A 17,441-nucleotide genomic window follows, 5' to 3' on the forward strand; every position below is an offset into this window, starting at 1 on the left:
CATTTGCTGCAGTGGAAAAGTGACCAGCAGGGCTCTCCAGAGGACAGTAGGCAGCAGCTGAAGGTTGGGAAACATGATTTCCCACCCCTCCCACTCCACTGCCTAAAGTGGGGGATCCACCCTGCCTCATGGGAGGGCAGGCCCTGAGTACAACACTTTGCTGGTATGCAGAAGGAAGGGTAGCAGTGAATTAGAATAAAAAGACAAAAATCTGTGATGCAAGATATTATCAAACAATACATTGTTGTAAGATACCTGCATTTGAAGCTTCCCTAGTGTTATGTCTGAATGGTACCACACTGATGGCATGTTTTTCTTCTTCTTTTTGAATACTGGAAAGTGTTTCTTTTTTGCCAGATATGAAACCTGTTAACACAACAAGAAAGAAAACCTTCAGACAAAAACAACCTTCTGTGATCTGCATGAGCAGAGGTTTCCTCTTCCTTGAGAAAAGAAATTTGCCATGTTGTTGTTTATTCGGTCAGTCGCTTCTGACTCTTCATGACTTCATGGACCAGCCCACGCCAGAGCTTCCTGTTGGCCGTCGCTACCCCCAGCTCCCCCAAGGTCGAGTCCGTCACCTCCAGAATATCATCCATCCATCTTGCCCTTGGTCGGCCCATCTTCCCTTTGCCTTCCACTTTCCCTAGCATCAGCATCTTCTCCAGGGTATCCTGTCTTCTCATGATGTGGCCAAAGTACTTCAGTTTTGCCTTTAATATCCTTCCCTCAAGTGAGCAGTCTGGCTTTATTTCCTGGAGTATGGACTGGTTTGATCTTCTTGCAGTCCAAGGCACTCTCAGAACTTGCAGAAAATTCCAATAATAGGCAGGGAAGCACCTTTACATATGTAGCTCCTGATATTCAGTCAGTGGTGTGCAGATACAGCCCGGGCGGGGAACCTTTTTTTCTGCTGAGGGTTGTATTCCCTCATGGTAATCTTCTCTGTTCCATCCCATCTCTACAGGCTGCATGAAATTAAGGCCACGTGAAAAAAGCCCTAGGGCCACACGTGTCTCTCAGGCTGCAGGTTCCCAACTGCTGGTGTGCAGGGTTCATCATTACCCTGATGAACATCATAATTCCATTTTATATATTCAGATAGCCTTTCAGCAGTAGACTAGTACCTTTAGCCACCCACATTTAAAATACTGTTTACAGTTATGATTATTTATTTATTAAAATATTTCTAAAGTACCTTTTGGGAATTATATTAAAGGCAAAACTGAAGTACTTTGGCCACATCATGAGAAGATAGGATACCCTGGAGAAGATGCTGATGCTAGGGAAAGTGAAAGGCCAAAGGAAGAGGGGCCGACCAAGGGCAAGGTAGATAGATGATATTCTGGGGGTGACAGACTCGACCTTGGGGGAGCTGGGGGTGGTGACGGCCGACAGGAAGCTTTGGCGTGGGCTGGTCCATGAAGTCACGAAGAGTCGGAAGCGACTGAACAAATAAACAACAACAAAAAGTACCTTTCAAACCCATCTGAATTGTAAAAGTGGAAGAGGCACTGAAAAGAGCAATTAATTATGGCCGGAGGAATGGAACATAGAGGGGAGCATCCAACAGGGCTGCTCCACCTCCGCTGGTTCTGTTGCACTCGCAGGACCCACTAGGTGCATAACGGGGCTTTTGCGTTTCTAAAAATAACGCTGGAAAGGAGTGGAAACGTTCATTTCCAGATCAGGATAAGTCAGCAGAGTTCCCTTCTGTGATCTCCGCTGACCGACCCCGTTCTTCAAATGAGCGTTTTCACTTCTTTCAGGTTGTTTTTAGAACCAAAAAAACCCTGTTGCGCAAATGGGTCTGGGAGTGCACAGGCATAATACAATCCTGTTCCTTGTGTATAAAGATTGGCTTAAGATATTGTAGGTTCTGATTTTCTTTTTCTTAAAAGGGGATACCTGGGTGGGATAGGTTTGTAAGTGCTGTTCTGCATGTTAGCTAAAAATGGAACCTACATGTTTACGGTAGTACTCCCGGGGACAAACAATGGGAGATATTCAGCACTATCATGCCCCACTAGCAAGCAACCTAGGACATCAGGTGAGTTACTATTATTGATGGAGTAATGGATCATTCAAAAAATGAATGGATCTTCTCTTGGTCTGATCCAGCAAAGCAACTTGGTATTAAATTTTCAGGGTATTCGTCACAAGCACTCAAACTGACATTATCTTGGTTATGACTTTAATTATTTTCTATTTTTTTAAAAAGATAACATTTATCTTGCTGTTTATTGTGTTTCTAATTGTGTTTTTGATTTATTTGGTTTTTATGCTATATTTTAGTTAAGTTTTTGTCTTTAATCTGGATGTTATTGTTAACCTCTTTGAGCACCTTTTCTTTTTCTTTTTTTGTTGGAAAGGCGGGATAGAAATTAAATAAAGGAATAGATCAGATGCAGTGAAGCTTTTGCCATATTTATGAACAAATAAATAGGGACAAAATTAGTTCCAAGTTGGACCAGCAGAGGGCTACAACAACCAACCAAACTGAATTGGGAGGTACCTGCTGAGGAAGGATTGGGAAACCTAATTCAAAAAGAGAATCCCTCCAGGAGATTTTATTCAGGTTTCAATAAATTTATTTATTCATTCATTTATTCATTTCATTTCTATACCACCCAATAGCCAAAGCTCTCTGGGCGGTTCACAAAAATTAAAACCACAGAGCGCAACATAAACAAAATACAAAAGCTTGAAACCACAATATAACAATACATCCAGAATAAAACCTAGCAGCAAATGTTAAAGTTCCTTTTAAATTTGGTTTAACGGATGATGGCCCACCTTACAGCAACCTTGCCTTCTAATCCAGTCTGCCTGGTTTATTAATCTTTTCTCCTACAGGTCAAGTAGTTGCATAATGGAGTGTACCCTAATCCACAAGCCATCTGCATTGTATTAACCTTTATGCTTCTGTATTTAGCAAAACAGTTGCACAACACAGATTAGATCAAGCACTCTAGGAACAAGGATTGTGCAGCCAGATGACCCTGCTATCATAATTCGTTGATTGTTTCAGTACCTCCTCCAGTTTTCCAATATCCTTTTTGAGATAGAGTGATCACAACTGTACACAGGTGATCAAAAGAGCAGTGTTTGTGGCTGTTTACAGTGGAACTTCAGTTCAAAAGTGGGGGAGGGAGAACTGTTCTGAAGGGAAAGCTAAATGGGTTCCAGAAATAGCTACTTTTACGCACATGGAGATTCATGTTGGAATTATCCATTTTAGGAGCTCTGTTGGTAAAGCTCCCTCCTTCACCTCTAGTTTCACAAATATCTAATTGAGTGACAGGGAGAGCAATCCTATGGTCTCTGGAGACACTGCTACAACCTTGGAAGGGAGACTCCAGTATCTGATCCCTCCCCTCACAGCTGCCATGGAAAGAACCACTGTCCGCATTCTAAAGTCACAAAAGCAGCCTCAGAGAACCTTGGAGAGGTCTGAAAGGGAGCACTGCAGTGGGTGAGGAGGAGAGGAGAGGCCAGGATACAAGAAAGCCTATGGCCTCTCCCAGCCCCAGCCCGGCCAGCGTGCTTCTGCTAGACAGGCTCAGAGGCCCATCTAGAGGAAAACAAACAAACACAGGAGGACGGAGAGGTGAAAACTGCCTCTTTGCTCCTTCCACCCTGCCGCCCATTTCGGAGAAGCTCTCAAGGGCCGCATTCCAGTTGTGGATGGAGTTGAGGGCAAAAGGGACAGAACAAAAAATACCAGCATAGTTTAGCTTAAAGCTCTTCTTGCCAGTAACAAAGCCTTAGGAAAGGCATTTCCACCTTTTAGAATGGGAAAAAAACTTCACAAAAGCCGGAAAATCACCCAATGATCAGTGGATGGGGAGAAGGGGGTATGGCCATCTGGGGAACCCTCTGGACTGGGACCCCAGGTGGGCCAGATTTGGCTCACAGACCTGAAGCTCTTCCCCCCTGCTGTAGACTTAATAGTTCTTATAGTGGAACTTAAAATAAAATCTGAGATGGGGGCAGGGGGTTGAGTTTGAAGAGCACTTTGCAATGTAGCATAGAGTTTGGGGAAAAGACAAGTGCTTGCTGTGTGCCCATACAAGGTCTTGCATTCATATCTATGGTAGAGGAGGCTGGTGGCGCTGATGACAGTGGGGTGGTGAATCTGCTCCGGGTTTCAGTCAGAAGGAGTTTCGAGTTCTGACTGGTTCTGACTGAAACACTGAGCGGATTTGCTATCCCACTGACATTGGAGCCACCAGCCTCCACTGATCAATGGGCTGCCCAGATCCAGGCTGTGCAGGGCAAGAGGCAGGTCCAATGTCAGGGCAAGGCATTGTTGGCCGCTTGTCAAAGCTACACTACACTCCTGGGCCTGGGCCTCTTGCTCCTCTTTGCTGCCACTGCCCATTCACCAGCCCTGTCTGAGCACACATGCAGTGACAATAGTGAGAAGATAGACCACCTTCCTTCACTCTCCTTACACCGTCCCTCCAGGCGGTGGTACAAATTGGATCCAGAGGGAGAGGGGAAGTGAATAGGCATTTGGGACAAGTGAGGAGGAGCTGAACCCACTCAAGGAGGGACCCACTGAGGGCATCTAGCCCAAGCCCCCTACCCCCCCCCCCATGCACACACAAAACCCTGGAGCCTGCACTGACAAGAGGAAAGAGGTTGAGAATCATAAAGTAGAAACATGAAAGACACTTATACTCTAATCACCCACTCCCCTTTCTGAATGTTTAAAGAAGACAACCTGCACATTTTCAAAAAACCTGAGTATCAGAAACTTGCTTCTTTTTAAAACTAAAAACTGAGAGTTTTAGTAAAAGCAACACTGACTACAGTCATGGATTCCAGTTTCTGTGGAACAGCTGGATTTGGGATTTTCTTTGGGAGGGCGAAGGTGCTATTTATTGAACATGAGTCGCTGGTGCAACTCTACAAACTCTGAACTTTAAGTAATGCAGGAGCCATGTACGTATACTAATGCTTTTACGGGCCTTAAGATGGCACCCACAATGGTATGTATGTGTGTGTACAATGGATGATATAGATTAACAGCCTCTGGGCCCTTGGCTATTAATGCTCACTCAATCTATAAAGAAATGAAGCAACTTAAAGGGTACAATTTAATAAATGCAGCCAATTCAGCATGTTTTGCCAGTTACCTTTCGGATCCCAGGTGGCAATGACACCACTGAGATGCGCCTTGTCATCTGTCTTGCTTCCACACGTGTGTTCATCCCACTTATGCTTTGCGCATGTTCTTCTTCCACAATATTCACATCCAGCTGAATTGAAGCTTCAAAGGAAGAAAGAGGAAAGGATAAAGAGAGTGGAGTCCAAATACCTGTTTACTTGTCACAAGGTCAAATCCATTTGTTCCAGTTTAAGGGCAGTATCTAATGCTGCTTAGGAAACAAACGCTAGTACAACAGGGAGCTAGTGCTTGCTAGCACAATCAGAACCTAGCTGAAATTAGTGCTTCCAGACTGGGACGAGTCAGTGGAGCTCTCAGAAGGGAATTCTGCTGACTTGTCCCATTCCAGAAGCACCAATCTGGGCTAGTTTCAAGGGTTGTACTAGCAAGCACTAGCCCCCATTGTACTAGTGTTTGTTTCCGCTAGCACAATGTGTTTAATGGTGGTGGACTGACAATATTGGATACTGCCATAAGTAACCCAGAATAAATACGACTGTTGTTTTGCTATGCCATAAACAGAACTCAGAGATAACAGTCTACGCTGGAGACCGTTTCGTGTCTGAGGCACCCCAGTGCCAGATTTTTGTCACATACAATTGCTGCTTTGTGGTGACACATTAATGAATACAGTGCAGTATCCACTGTGTTTATAATGCAATCAAGTGCACGGTGTTGTAAGTGTGGGAGAAGTAGGAGGAGTTTGAAAGTTCATATGTGCTTTCTCAGTTGTGTTTATAGCATGAGCACATCCCACAAGCTGAACTATAGGGCTGCAATTGTGAGAGAAGTGGGAGATCATGCTGCCATTTCAGGCTCCTTTAAAAAAAAGTCTCCCCTCCCTAACTGTCACCACCAGCAGCCATTCCAGCAGTCTGAACTGCGGGAGATAAGAGAGAGAGGGAGATGAGAGGGGAAGCAGGGCCATTCCGCCAGTCCTTCTGAAAGACCTCCCGCATGAAGGCTCCTCCTCCCTCAACTGTCACCACCAGCTGCCATCCAGCACGCTGTGTGAAGGGAGATGAGAGAGGGAAGCTGGGCCATTCCGCCAGCCCTGTTGACAACCTTCCTCATGAAGGTTCCTCCTCCCTCACCAACAGCAGGCTGAATGGAGGGAGATGAGAGGCGTCAGCAGGACCATACCACCAGCGCTGCTGAATGACCTCCCTCGTGAAGGCTCCTCTTCCCTCAACTGATACCACTACCAGCAGTTCCAGCAGACTGCACGGAGGGAGATGAGAGGGGAACTACTTTTTTTCTGCTCCTTCCCTTCCCATCCCTTTTTCTTGTATGTTGTGTCTTTTTAGATTGTAACTCTACGGGGAGGGACTGACTTGTTTTACTGATTTTTATTTCATGGAATCATAGAATAGTAGGGTTGGAAGGGGCCTACAAGGCCATCGAGTCCAACCCCTGCTCAATGCAGGAATCCAAGTCAGAGCATCCCTGACAGATGGCTGTCCAGCCTCGTCTTGAATGCCTCCAGTGTGGGAGAGCCCAGCACCTCCCTAGGTAGTTGGTTCCATTGTTGTATTGCTCTAATTTATTTATTATTTAAATTCATTTTTATTTTTATAAAAATATTTTATTTTTATTTATTACATTTATATCCCGCCTTTGTTCCTCCTTAACGAACCCAAGGCGGGGACTTTTTGGTTGAGAAGCAAGATAAAAAATACTTTAAACAAACAAATAAATAAATGTGCAGCTGTTCCAGAATGCAGGTTTTGCAAATTATGCAGAATGCAGATTATTCACTGTTCTATAGTGTAGATGCACATTAAGAATTAGGATAATAATAGTAATAATAATAATAATAATAATAGCTGACCAACAAATCCCATCATCAAAGGAGAGGAAATGGAATATAACAATCCATTTCCTGCCTGCAAATCTCTTCTCCCACCCAAGGTCAAAGGTGAAGGTGGGGGGAAATGTTGCAAAACAGGTTCTGCAGCTTTGAAGCCACTCCCCTCCCTCCCCCATTAAGAGTTATTGGAGTTTTAGTGCAAAGCATCTGGAGGACACCAGCTTGCTTAGCCCAACACTATGGGATTGCCCATGTATGTGTTTGTGTGTGTATTTTAAAGATAGAAGCAGCCATGGGAGTGGGGGGATTGGACTGGGGGAGTGGTGCTTAACCCTTTCCCTGTGATATTTTCCTTATCCAAAGTGTCCCCTTACTAAAGCTCCTATTTGCCCCAAAGGAGAAAAATTACAGGCACCATAACGGGTATCTGTTTGTTTTCCTCTGCAAGGAAAATAGTATCAAGCAGGGGGTGGGGGGATTTGGATCAGGAAAGTAGAAAAGGACTAAGTCCTTCCTCCCCACAGCTGCATTTACCTTTTTAAAAAACTAGGCGTTCCCATCATGAATTTCCCAATGTCAAATTTAGTTTTGCCCTAAATATATGGAGTTTAATGTGCTGGGCCACAATATAGCCACTGCTGAAGCATGTTCTCACCTGGGTTGAAGCTCAGGTAGGCTCTGTGCCCAATTTGCCCTATCTAAATTATGCACACGAAAACAGATCATGTGTAAAGTGACCTATCGGTGTGTAGAGGGTCAATTACCATTCTGAGAAAGCTTCCCTTTTTTCCATTTTGGAAATACTTTGGGAGAAGAGAATTCCCTAATAGTCCTTGGAAGGACATGGTGCTTGTTGGGCATTACTGTCCCAGCTGTCCCAGGCATTACTGGCTTTGGAGGATTGTCAGTGTGAAGCTTGGCTTTCTTCTTTGCCTTTTGATAGAATGGGAACATTTTCCTCACTGTTGTCCTAAGCTGTTTCATAAGGCTCTTTTTCTCGCCCGTGTGGAATTCAAGAGACTCACAGCCATTTGGTAATTGTCCTTGAAGCATTAGTGTACTCTCTTTTGCTAAATTAGTAGGCATGACTCTTGGCCACCTGAAAACAAATAAAGATAATGGATCTTTATGGATTATTACAGTGAGTTGTGTTGCAGTTGTGTCCACATTTACCTGGGAGTAAATCCCACTGAACTCAGGGGCACCTGAGTAGACATGCACTGAAAACCACCCAAGGTTCTAATTTATGGAGGTCTATAGCAGTGTATTTGTATAGAAACGAAACAAAATGTTTGCACTGAAATATGAAACAGTATTTCAGAAATGCGACTTTTAAAGTTTCAAAACCATTTCAATTTAAAAAAATTGAACCTTTAGGCATACATTTTTTAAAAAATAACACTTTAGATCTTAGTTGTTGTTGATGAATTCTAAGGACTTAACATTATGTATCCTTCGCTATTGTCTCTCTCTCTCTCTCTGTTATTTATTTAGAAAATGCATACCCCACTTTTCTATTTCAGTCACAAAATTCAAGCTGGCTTATAACAATTTTAAAATATTCACAAAAATATAAAAAATTAATACCATCATAAAAATGTTTTAAAAAACAGACAGGTACAGATAAAAATCTTAAAAAGCAAAAATGGGATCAGCCTATTAAAACTAAAACTAATGGGCCATAAAGCCAAATGGAACTAAAACCAAATGGAATAAACATATCTTGACCAGATGGCAGAAGACCAAGACAGAGGGGGCAAACTGAACTTTCTGGGGAATTGTTACACCTTGTTTAAGGTGTAAATTGAGAAATATTGCCACTCACCTTTCAATCCTCTTTTCTTTTACTTGGACAGTTTTCTTTGGAACTTGCTGTGTATTTTCATTAGGAGGCCTTCCCTTGTAGCTCCTAAGAGAAAAATATCTTTGGTTATGGAGCATAGCTTCTTCCTATTAAGGTAGCTAATTAGATTCCTAATTTCAGATTTTTACAGGCATTCTACAGATGCTGGAATGGGTGCTTCACAGCATTTGCCGTTCCCTGAACCCGGGCCTTTCCTTGGCTTGTAAGGGTTCAGAACAATTGTGATGTGAAATAGCCTTATTTATTGAGTATTACAAGGGAGTAATAATGGATTTTTCAGAGCCCTGAGAAATTCCACAATATGCAACTAATCAAGGCATGGTAAATTCCTTCTCAGAGATGTGATACATTTATGGAATTCAGAGCAAATATTATTCTGCAGAGGACAAAATGAAATCTATTCATACTCCAATCTTCTGCTGATTTTTTTGCATGCTATAAAGATTCTACATAATGTATATTATTACTGTCCCTTTAAGAACTTTAGAATGTTTCCTCTTGTTCAGGTTTTAATGGACTTTTCTGTCTTTTCTCAGTTCCAACACATCACATGATGAGGTAGGTTGCTGCCTATGAAAGCTTGTGCCATTTTACAATAAAAAGCTTAAAGTAGTCTCAGGTAGGGATGTCAGAGAAATCCGCAATGGAACCAAATTAATTTGTTTTTGTATTTCCGTGGTTTCTGCAGGGGACCGGCTTTTCCTGAGTTTCATGGATTCCATGGAGTTGTGGATTGTTTTGTTTTTTAACTTTCCAGATTTTTACGCAAATTTAGTCATAGAAAAATACATATAATTAAAAAAAAACTGCCTGAAAATGTGCATTTACCCCATATGCTAAAGCATGGAAACATGCATTTTGGGGAGATTTGCACATTTTGGTAGAGATTTGCAAATTTTCACAAATGCGAATTTGCACAAATTTGGGAAATTTGGGAAAAAATCCAATTCTGCCAATGAACGGATGATGGAATGAAAGGCACCTGACAATCCATGAAATGCAGACAGAACAGATTTTACAAAATCCATTCGTCCCTAGTTTCAAGGTGCCACTGAACACATTTCTTTCTATCAGGGCTGGCGCAAACTCTCTTGCTACCTGGAGCAAGAGACAACTAGTGCCTCCACACACCCTGCCTCTTGTCACCACATGCCCCCATCCCCAACCCCTTTACCTTTGTTGTTGCAGCATGTGGCTGAAGGAAGCAATTTCTCACATCCTGTGAGACCCAGCAGGGGTCCTGCAGGATCTCACAAGACCGCTTCTCCAGGCTGCATGGCTTGGGCCCTCCTAGATTGGGCGGGGGGGGGGGGAGCAGCACAATTTGCTGCTCCTCCAGCTCTGCGACCTGATGCAGGTGCATGAGCCCGCATAATGATAGGGCCGGCCCTGCTGTCTATTTATTATAGAAGCCTAGCATGTCTTTCACATTATATAAATCTTTCATTGTGTAACTCTAGTTTATACTTTGCAGGTTGTCAAGATGTCCCTTTTTATAAGGGCTGATAGCCCTGGTTCTAAAGACTATACAGGGAAGGTATAGCAAATGCAAAGCTGGAGAACATTCATATACATTTAAATCGCCCAATGGGGCAAAAACATAAGGTAACTACAGCTTCTTCTGCTCGTTCTTCTGCTGGCCCTGTCATCTGCCTCATCCCCAACCTATAGGAATTGATCAGAGCTTCAGGCTTCCTATCACCTGAAGAGGGACTTTGCATTTTGAGGCTTCCTTGACCTCCAAGCACTAGGTAATACTGCACAACTCGGCTTCAATTGGCACTTTTACCTAGTGCACCACTTAGAATTAATCTCTGGCTTTGCTAGAATAAAGACAGTAATATTTCACATTACTTCTACTCTCTGCTTACTCAGGAACCTGTGTGTTTCTCCCAAGGCAAGAGACAGATCTGAATTGCAGCCAACCTTTACATCAGAAATGGGGGACAGCCATTACTTCTGTGACTCAGGTGTAATCTGATACCAGCAGCATCTGCAAGTGACTCAATTCATTCTACAATCTCCATTTTCAGACTGAGGTTAAGCTGCAGACCTCATGGCCACAACATGTGGCCTAAACTTTGTACTTTTTTGTTCCCTCCCTCTGTACCATCTAGCCCAGGGCTGGGTAACTGGTGGCCCTCCAGATGTTTGGCCTACAACGTCCATTAGCCCTTCCCAGTGTGAAGAAAGGATGGGAGTTGTGGGACAAAACATCTTGAGGGCCACAAGTTGCCCACACCTGATCTACCCTGATGAAGAATTCTAGAACACTTGAAAGCTTACATACCCTTTTGTGGCATTTTGGCTGGTCCTAATAAAAGTAGTGCATGCCTGTAGGTTTGGGAACATTTACACCTTATTTCATTTTATTTATTATTATATTTCTATACTGCCCCATAGCCGAAGCTCTCTGGGCGATTCACAAAAATTAAATACCGTTAAAATACATTATAAAAGTGCAAAACCATTTACATTAAAACGTATAAACAGACAGCACACACCCAGACAACATATATCTAACAAATTCAACCAAAGACAATCCAAGACCTGATTAAAACCTCATTATAAGCTGCCAAATGCCTGAGAGAAGAGGGCAGTTTTAACCTGGCGCCAAAAAGATAACAGTGTTGACACCAGGCGGGCCTTGTCGGGGAGATCATTCTATAATTGAGGGGCCACCACTGAGAAGGCCCTCTCCCTTATTACCATCCTCCGAGCCTCCCTCAGAGGAGGCACCTTAGATGCTGAACATAGTGTATGTGTCCATTCATGCTGGGAGAAGCACTCCATCAGCTATTGTGATCCCAAGCCATGTACTGTAAGGTATCATTTAAGAATTATTATCATCCATTTTGGTCATGTTTCCTTTTACTTGGATCCAAAAGTTTTAGGGCAGTAGTAGCAAATTACCTGCTCTGTCTTGCAGCAATGATTTAACAGTAAAGAACTCTGATCAAATTAGAATTTTTACTGTGGTAGGGAAAGGAGGCATATCTGTCAGTACTTCCACCAAAAAATCAATGATCAGCTTTCAATGCAAACATACCCTGTCCGAAGCAAAGAAAGTTGCATGATGTTGGTTGTTTTCTGGGTGCGGATATGATGCTTGTATCAACCAGTCAATCCAAGTCTGTCCTGGAGGGAGTTGGGGTTAGCTTTATAGGAATATTTCCTTGTCCTAAATAGTCACATCTTTGGTGAATTGGTAAAAACGTCCTATCTGGACTACAGACACATTGGCATGGATCCAGATTTAGTCATACTTAGAGTAGATCCACTGAAACCAATGGGACAAGTTGGTCATAACTGGAAATGGCAACCCACTCCAGTATTCTTGCCAAGAAAACCCCATGGAACGTATCACAAGGCTAAAAGATATGATGCCAGAAGATGAGCCCCTCAGGTCGGAAGGTGTCCAATATACTACTGGGGAAGAGCAGAGGGAATTTCCAAGTAGTGCCAGAAAGAGTGAAGCGCCTGGGCCAAAGCCGAAAGGACACTCAGCTGTGGATGTGTCTGGTGGTGAAAAGAAAGTCCAATGCTGTAAAGAACAATATTGTTTAGGAACCTGGAATATAAGATCAATGAATCAAGGTAAGCTGGAGCTGGTCAAACATGAGATGGCAAGATTGAACATCGACATCTTGGGAATCAGCGAACTAAAATGGACAAGCATGGGCGAATTTAATTCAGGTGACCATTATATCTACTACTGTGGGCAAGAATGCCTTAGAAGAAATGGAGTAGCACTCATAGTCAACAAAAGGGTGGGGTGGGAAAAGCAGTACTGGGGTACAATCTCAAAAACGATAGAATGATCTCAGTACGAATCCAAGGCAAACCATTCAACATCACAGTAATTCAAGTCTATGCCCCAACCACTGAGGCCAAAGAAGCTGAGGTTGATCGGTTCTATGAAGACCTATAACACCTTCTAGAACTAACACCAAAAAAGATGTCCTCTTCATCATAGGGGATTGGAATGCTAAAGTAGGAAGTCAAGAAATCACCGGGATAACAGGCAGGCATGGCCTTGGTGTACAAAATGAAGCAGGACAAAGGCTAGTAGAGTTTTGCCAAGAGAACACACTGATCATACCAAACACTCTTTTCCAACAGCACAAGAGGCGACTCTACACGTGGACATCACCAGATGGTCAATATCGAAACCAGATTGATTATGTCCTTTGCAGCCAAAGATGGAGAAGCTCTATACAGTCAGTAAAAACAAGACCTGGAGCTGACTGTGGCTCAGATCATGAGCTTCTTATTGCAAAATTTTGGCTTAAATTGAGGAACGTAGGGAAAACCACTAAACCATTGAGGTATGACCTAAATCATATCCCTGATGAATATACAGTAGAGGTGAGGAATAGATTTCAGGGATTAGACCTGGTAGACAGAGTGCCTGAGGAATTATGGACGGAGGTCCATAACATTGTTCAGGAGGCAGCAACTCAATCCATCCATAAACTAAATCCATCCATAAATCCATAAAGGAAGGGAGAAAGGGCATATCCAACTGAATGCAGAGTTCCATAGAATAGCAAGGAGAGACAAGAAGGCCTTCTTACATGAACAATGCAAAGAAATCAAGGAAAACAATAGAATGGGAAAGACTAGAGATCTTTTCAAGAAAATCGGAGATCTCAAGGGAACGTGTGTGCAAAGACGGGCATGATAAAGGACAAAGAAGGCAGGGACCTAACAGAAGCAGATGAGATTAAGAAGAGGTGGAAAGAATACACAGAAGAACTATACAGGAAAGATCTGAATGTCCCTGATAGCCATAATAATGCGCTCACAGAACTTGAGCCAGACATCCTAGAGAGTGAAGTCAAGTGGGCCTTAGGAAGCATTAGTAACAACAAAGCTAGCAGAGATGACAGTATTTCAGCTGAGCTATTTAAGATCCTAACAGATGATGCTGTTAAAGTGCTGCATTCAATATGCCAACAAATTTGGAACACTCAACAATGGCCGCAAGACTGGAAAAGTTGAGTTTACATTCCAATTCCAAAGAAGGGCAACGCCAAAGAGTGTTCAGACTACCGCACAATTGCGCTCATTTCACATGCCAGCAAGGTGATGCTCAAAATCCTACAAGCTAGGCTTCAGCAGTATGCGAACCGAGAACTACCAGAAGTACAAGCTGGGTTTCGAAGAGGCAGAGGAACTAGAGATCAAATCGCCAACATTCGCTGCATCATGGAGAAAGCAAGAGAATTCCAAAAAAAGTCTATTTCTGCTTCATTGACTACGCTAAAGCCTTGGATTGTGTGGATCACAACAAACTCTGGCAAATTCTTAAAGTGATGGGAGTACCAGACCACCTTACCTGTCTCCTGATAAACCTGTACGAGGGTCAAGAAGCAACAGTAAGAACCAGACATAGAACAACCGAGTGGTTCAAAATTGGGAAAGGAGTATGACAAGGCTGCATATTGTCACCCTGCTTATTTAACTTATATGCAGAGTACATCATGAGAAATGCTGGGTTGGATGAATCACAGGTCGGAATTAAGATTGCTGGGAGAATTATCAACAACCTCCGATATGCAGATGATACCACCCTAATGGCAGAAAGCGAAGAGGATCTCAAGAGCCTCTTGTGGAGGGTGAAAGAGGAGAGTGCAAAAGCTGGTTTGAAACTCAACATTAAAAAAACGAAGATCATGGCATCTGGCCCCATCACTTCCTGGCATATAGAAGGGGAAGAAATGGAAGCAGTGACAGATTTTACATTCTTGGGCTCCAAGATCACCGCAGACGGTGACTGTAGCCATGAAATTAAAAGACGCTTGCTCCTTGGGAGGAAAGCTATGGCCAACCTAGACAGCATAGTAAGAAGCAGAGACATCACCTTGCCGACAAAGGTCCATCTAATCAAAGCTATGGTTTTCCCAGTAGTAATGTATGGCTGTGAGAGCTGGACTATAAGGAAGGCTGAGCGCCGAAGAATTGATGCTTTCGAACTGTGGTGTTGGAGAAGACTCTTACGAGTCCCTTGGACTGCAAGGAGGTCAAATCAGTCAATCCTAAAGGAAATCAACCCTGACTGCTCATTGGAAAGACAGATACTGAAGCTGAAGCTCCAATATTTTGGCCACCTAATGCGAAGAGAAAACTCCCTGGAAAAGACCCTGATGCTGGGAGAGATTGAAGGCAAAAGGAGAAGGGGACGGCAGAGGATGAGGTGGCTAGATAGCATCACCGATGCAATGACTATGGACTTGAGCACACTCCAGGAGAGAGCGGAGGACAGGAAGGCCTGGCATGCTATGATCCATGGGGTCACGAAGAGTCGGACATGACTGAACGACTGAACAACAACACAAACTATAGTCCCATTGATTTTAATGGGTCTACTCTACGATAACTAAATCTGGATCCAACCCCTCGCTTTGGATACCACTTTAACTCAGTTTCTGCCAAAAATGCTGAGAATTCTGTGAGAGATTTCAAGTCCCTTTTGCAGTACTACAATTCCCAGGGTTCCCTAGAGAGACAGGATAACTGCCCTCCCTGACCTTTGTATGTCTGTTGTAGTGTGCGTGATACATGTACAAAGCCAACAGTGTGGACTTCAGCAGGAATCATGCAGTAGTGCTTTTTTGACAGCAGAGGACGGCAGAGGATAACAGTGTAATTTCTTCCTCTGCTAGTTTGTTCTCTTATTAAACTGCCAGTATTTGCTGTGAAGTGGCAAATATATATATATACCGTGCAACAAACCACTGATTTGGAATAGACTTTTCCCTATTAACTATACTCAAACATTTGAAATATATGTCAGAATTGCACATATTTTGATTCTGTTGGTTCCTTTTGGTCCTTGATGCCTTTTCCAGTGTTACTTGAAAATATATATCTGGAGTATATCCTGCTGGATATGCCAAAGCTTTGCTAGTTTTTAATATCAGAAAGAAACACTAGGGGGCTAGCCTGACATTTTATGGCACCTATGAAATATGTACCATCCCATGTAGTGGAGTTCTTCCATGCTCTAGAGCTGGGATGGTGCACATGCGGCCCTCCACATGATGCTGTTCTGCAGCTCCCATAATCCCTCATCATTGGCTATGCTGGTTAGGGCTGATGGGGCTTACAGTTGAACAACATCTGGAGGGTCATGCATTCCCCACCCCTGCTCTAGAATTAGTTTCCTTTCATATCAGATATATTTTCACGGGGAAATTGTCTCTGCTTTTGGAAGGCGCCTTCTGCTGAGTCAGAGTTTTGGTTTCATTTCAGAATTGAGATCTGAGCTCTACACAAAGAGCTTTTTCTTTCCTGCTTTTCTGAGTGATGCTGGGGCTAGAAGCCAGGCAAGCTTACCTGTATGTCCTTCTAACAGGCAGCTGAATGTGACTGAGCCTTAAGCATGATTTTGGCTTCCTTTAGGCTGGTTATCCCCACCTCCCAATTAAATGAAGCTTTCCGCATTCAAGGCATGGTGGTGTCTTAATGGCTAGAGTTCTCAGAGTCTGAGGACAGCAATGCAGTCTCTTCCCGACATAAGGGAGCTGGTCCCTGGAGCCTTCATAGAGAGCTAGTTCCTAAGGAGGTGGAAACCACATGACACACTTCTGTAACTGAGCACTCTTCCTGAGCCATTAACTCAAGAGCCTCGTCCTCTCAGGATGAGGGGTCAAGGTCCTAGACCATTTATTATTTTATTTATTTATTTATTTATTTATTTATTTATTTATTAATCGCCCATCTGGCCAATCACCCAGCCACTCTGGGCGACGTACAAGGTGTGTACGTCGTACAGTTTAAAACAATAAAATTCTACAATAAAATACCATATTTCTAAAAATACCCTAACGCACCCCAAATGTCTGCCTGAACAACCACGTTTTTAATGCATGGCAGAAGCTCATTAAAGAGGGGGCATGGCGGAGTTCCCTAGGGAGGGAGTTCCACAGAGTGGGGGCCACCACAGAGAAGGCCCTCTCCCTCGTCCCCACCAGTCTAGCTGTCCTGGCTGATGGGACAGAGAGAAGGCCATCCAAGGCTGATCTTGTTAAGCGGCCTGTCTGGAGTTGCTGGAGGCACTCCTTAAGATAGGCTGGGCTGGAACCATATAGGGTTTTAAAGGGCAAAACCAACACCTTGAAATTGGCCTGGAAAACAACTGGTAACCAGTGCAACTCCTTCAGCACTGGAGTGATGTGATCTGATTAATGCTTTAATCAGGCAAGCCGCTGCATTCTATACCAGCTGCAGCTTCTAAACTGTCTTCAAGGGTAACCTCACGTAAAGCGCATTACAGTAGTCTAAACGAGAGGAGACCAGGGCATGTACTACCGATGGGAGCAGATGGTCAGGAAGGTGGGGGCACAGCTGCCATATCAGATTGAATTGGTACAGCGCTGTCCGGCTCACAGCTGACACCTGAGCCTCCATGGACAACTGGGAATCCAAAATGACCCCCAGGCTGTGGACCTGGACTTTCAAGGGTAGCCATACCCCATTCAACACCAGGTCAACATCCCCCAGCCTCCTCTTGTCTCCCACCAAAAGTACCTCGGTCTTGTCAGGATTCAGTTTCAGCTTATTCCTGCCACTCACTGTCTCCAGAC

At 43.6% G+C, this 17,441-nt stretch overlaps 1 protein-coding gene across 1 annotated transcript in view; it reads right to left on the reverse strand.

The window, feature by feature from the left end:
- Positions 1-17,441, reverse strand: part of C2H3orf49 (chromosome 2 C3orf49 homolog) — a 49,858-nt gene that overhangs the window by 4,039 nt on the left and 28,378 nt on the right. Inside the window, exons 2-5 of the mRNA XM_084840487.1 lie at positions 8,812-8,895; positions 7,751-8,085; positions 5,145-5,278; positions 256-366 (exon numbers count right to left, since the gene is read on the reverse strand). Of these exons, the coding sequence (XP_084696613.1) occupies positions 256-366; positions 5,145-5,278; positions 7,751-8,072 (567 nt within the window). The 5' untranslated portion in view covers positions 8,073-8,085; positions 8,812-8,895. The remainder of the gene's footprint in view (positions 1-255; positions 367-5,144; positions 5,279-7,750; positions 8,086-8,811; positions 8,896-17,441) is intronic.

Source organism: Heloderma suspectum, chromosome 2, assembly GCF_057233095.1.
Source record: "Heloderma suspectum isolate Gila_16-S chromosome 2, 16-S_ref, whole genome shotgun sequence".
NCBI lineage: Eukaryota > Metazoa > Chordata > Lepidosauria > Squamata > Helodermatidae > Heloderma > Heloderma suspectum.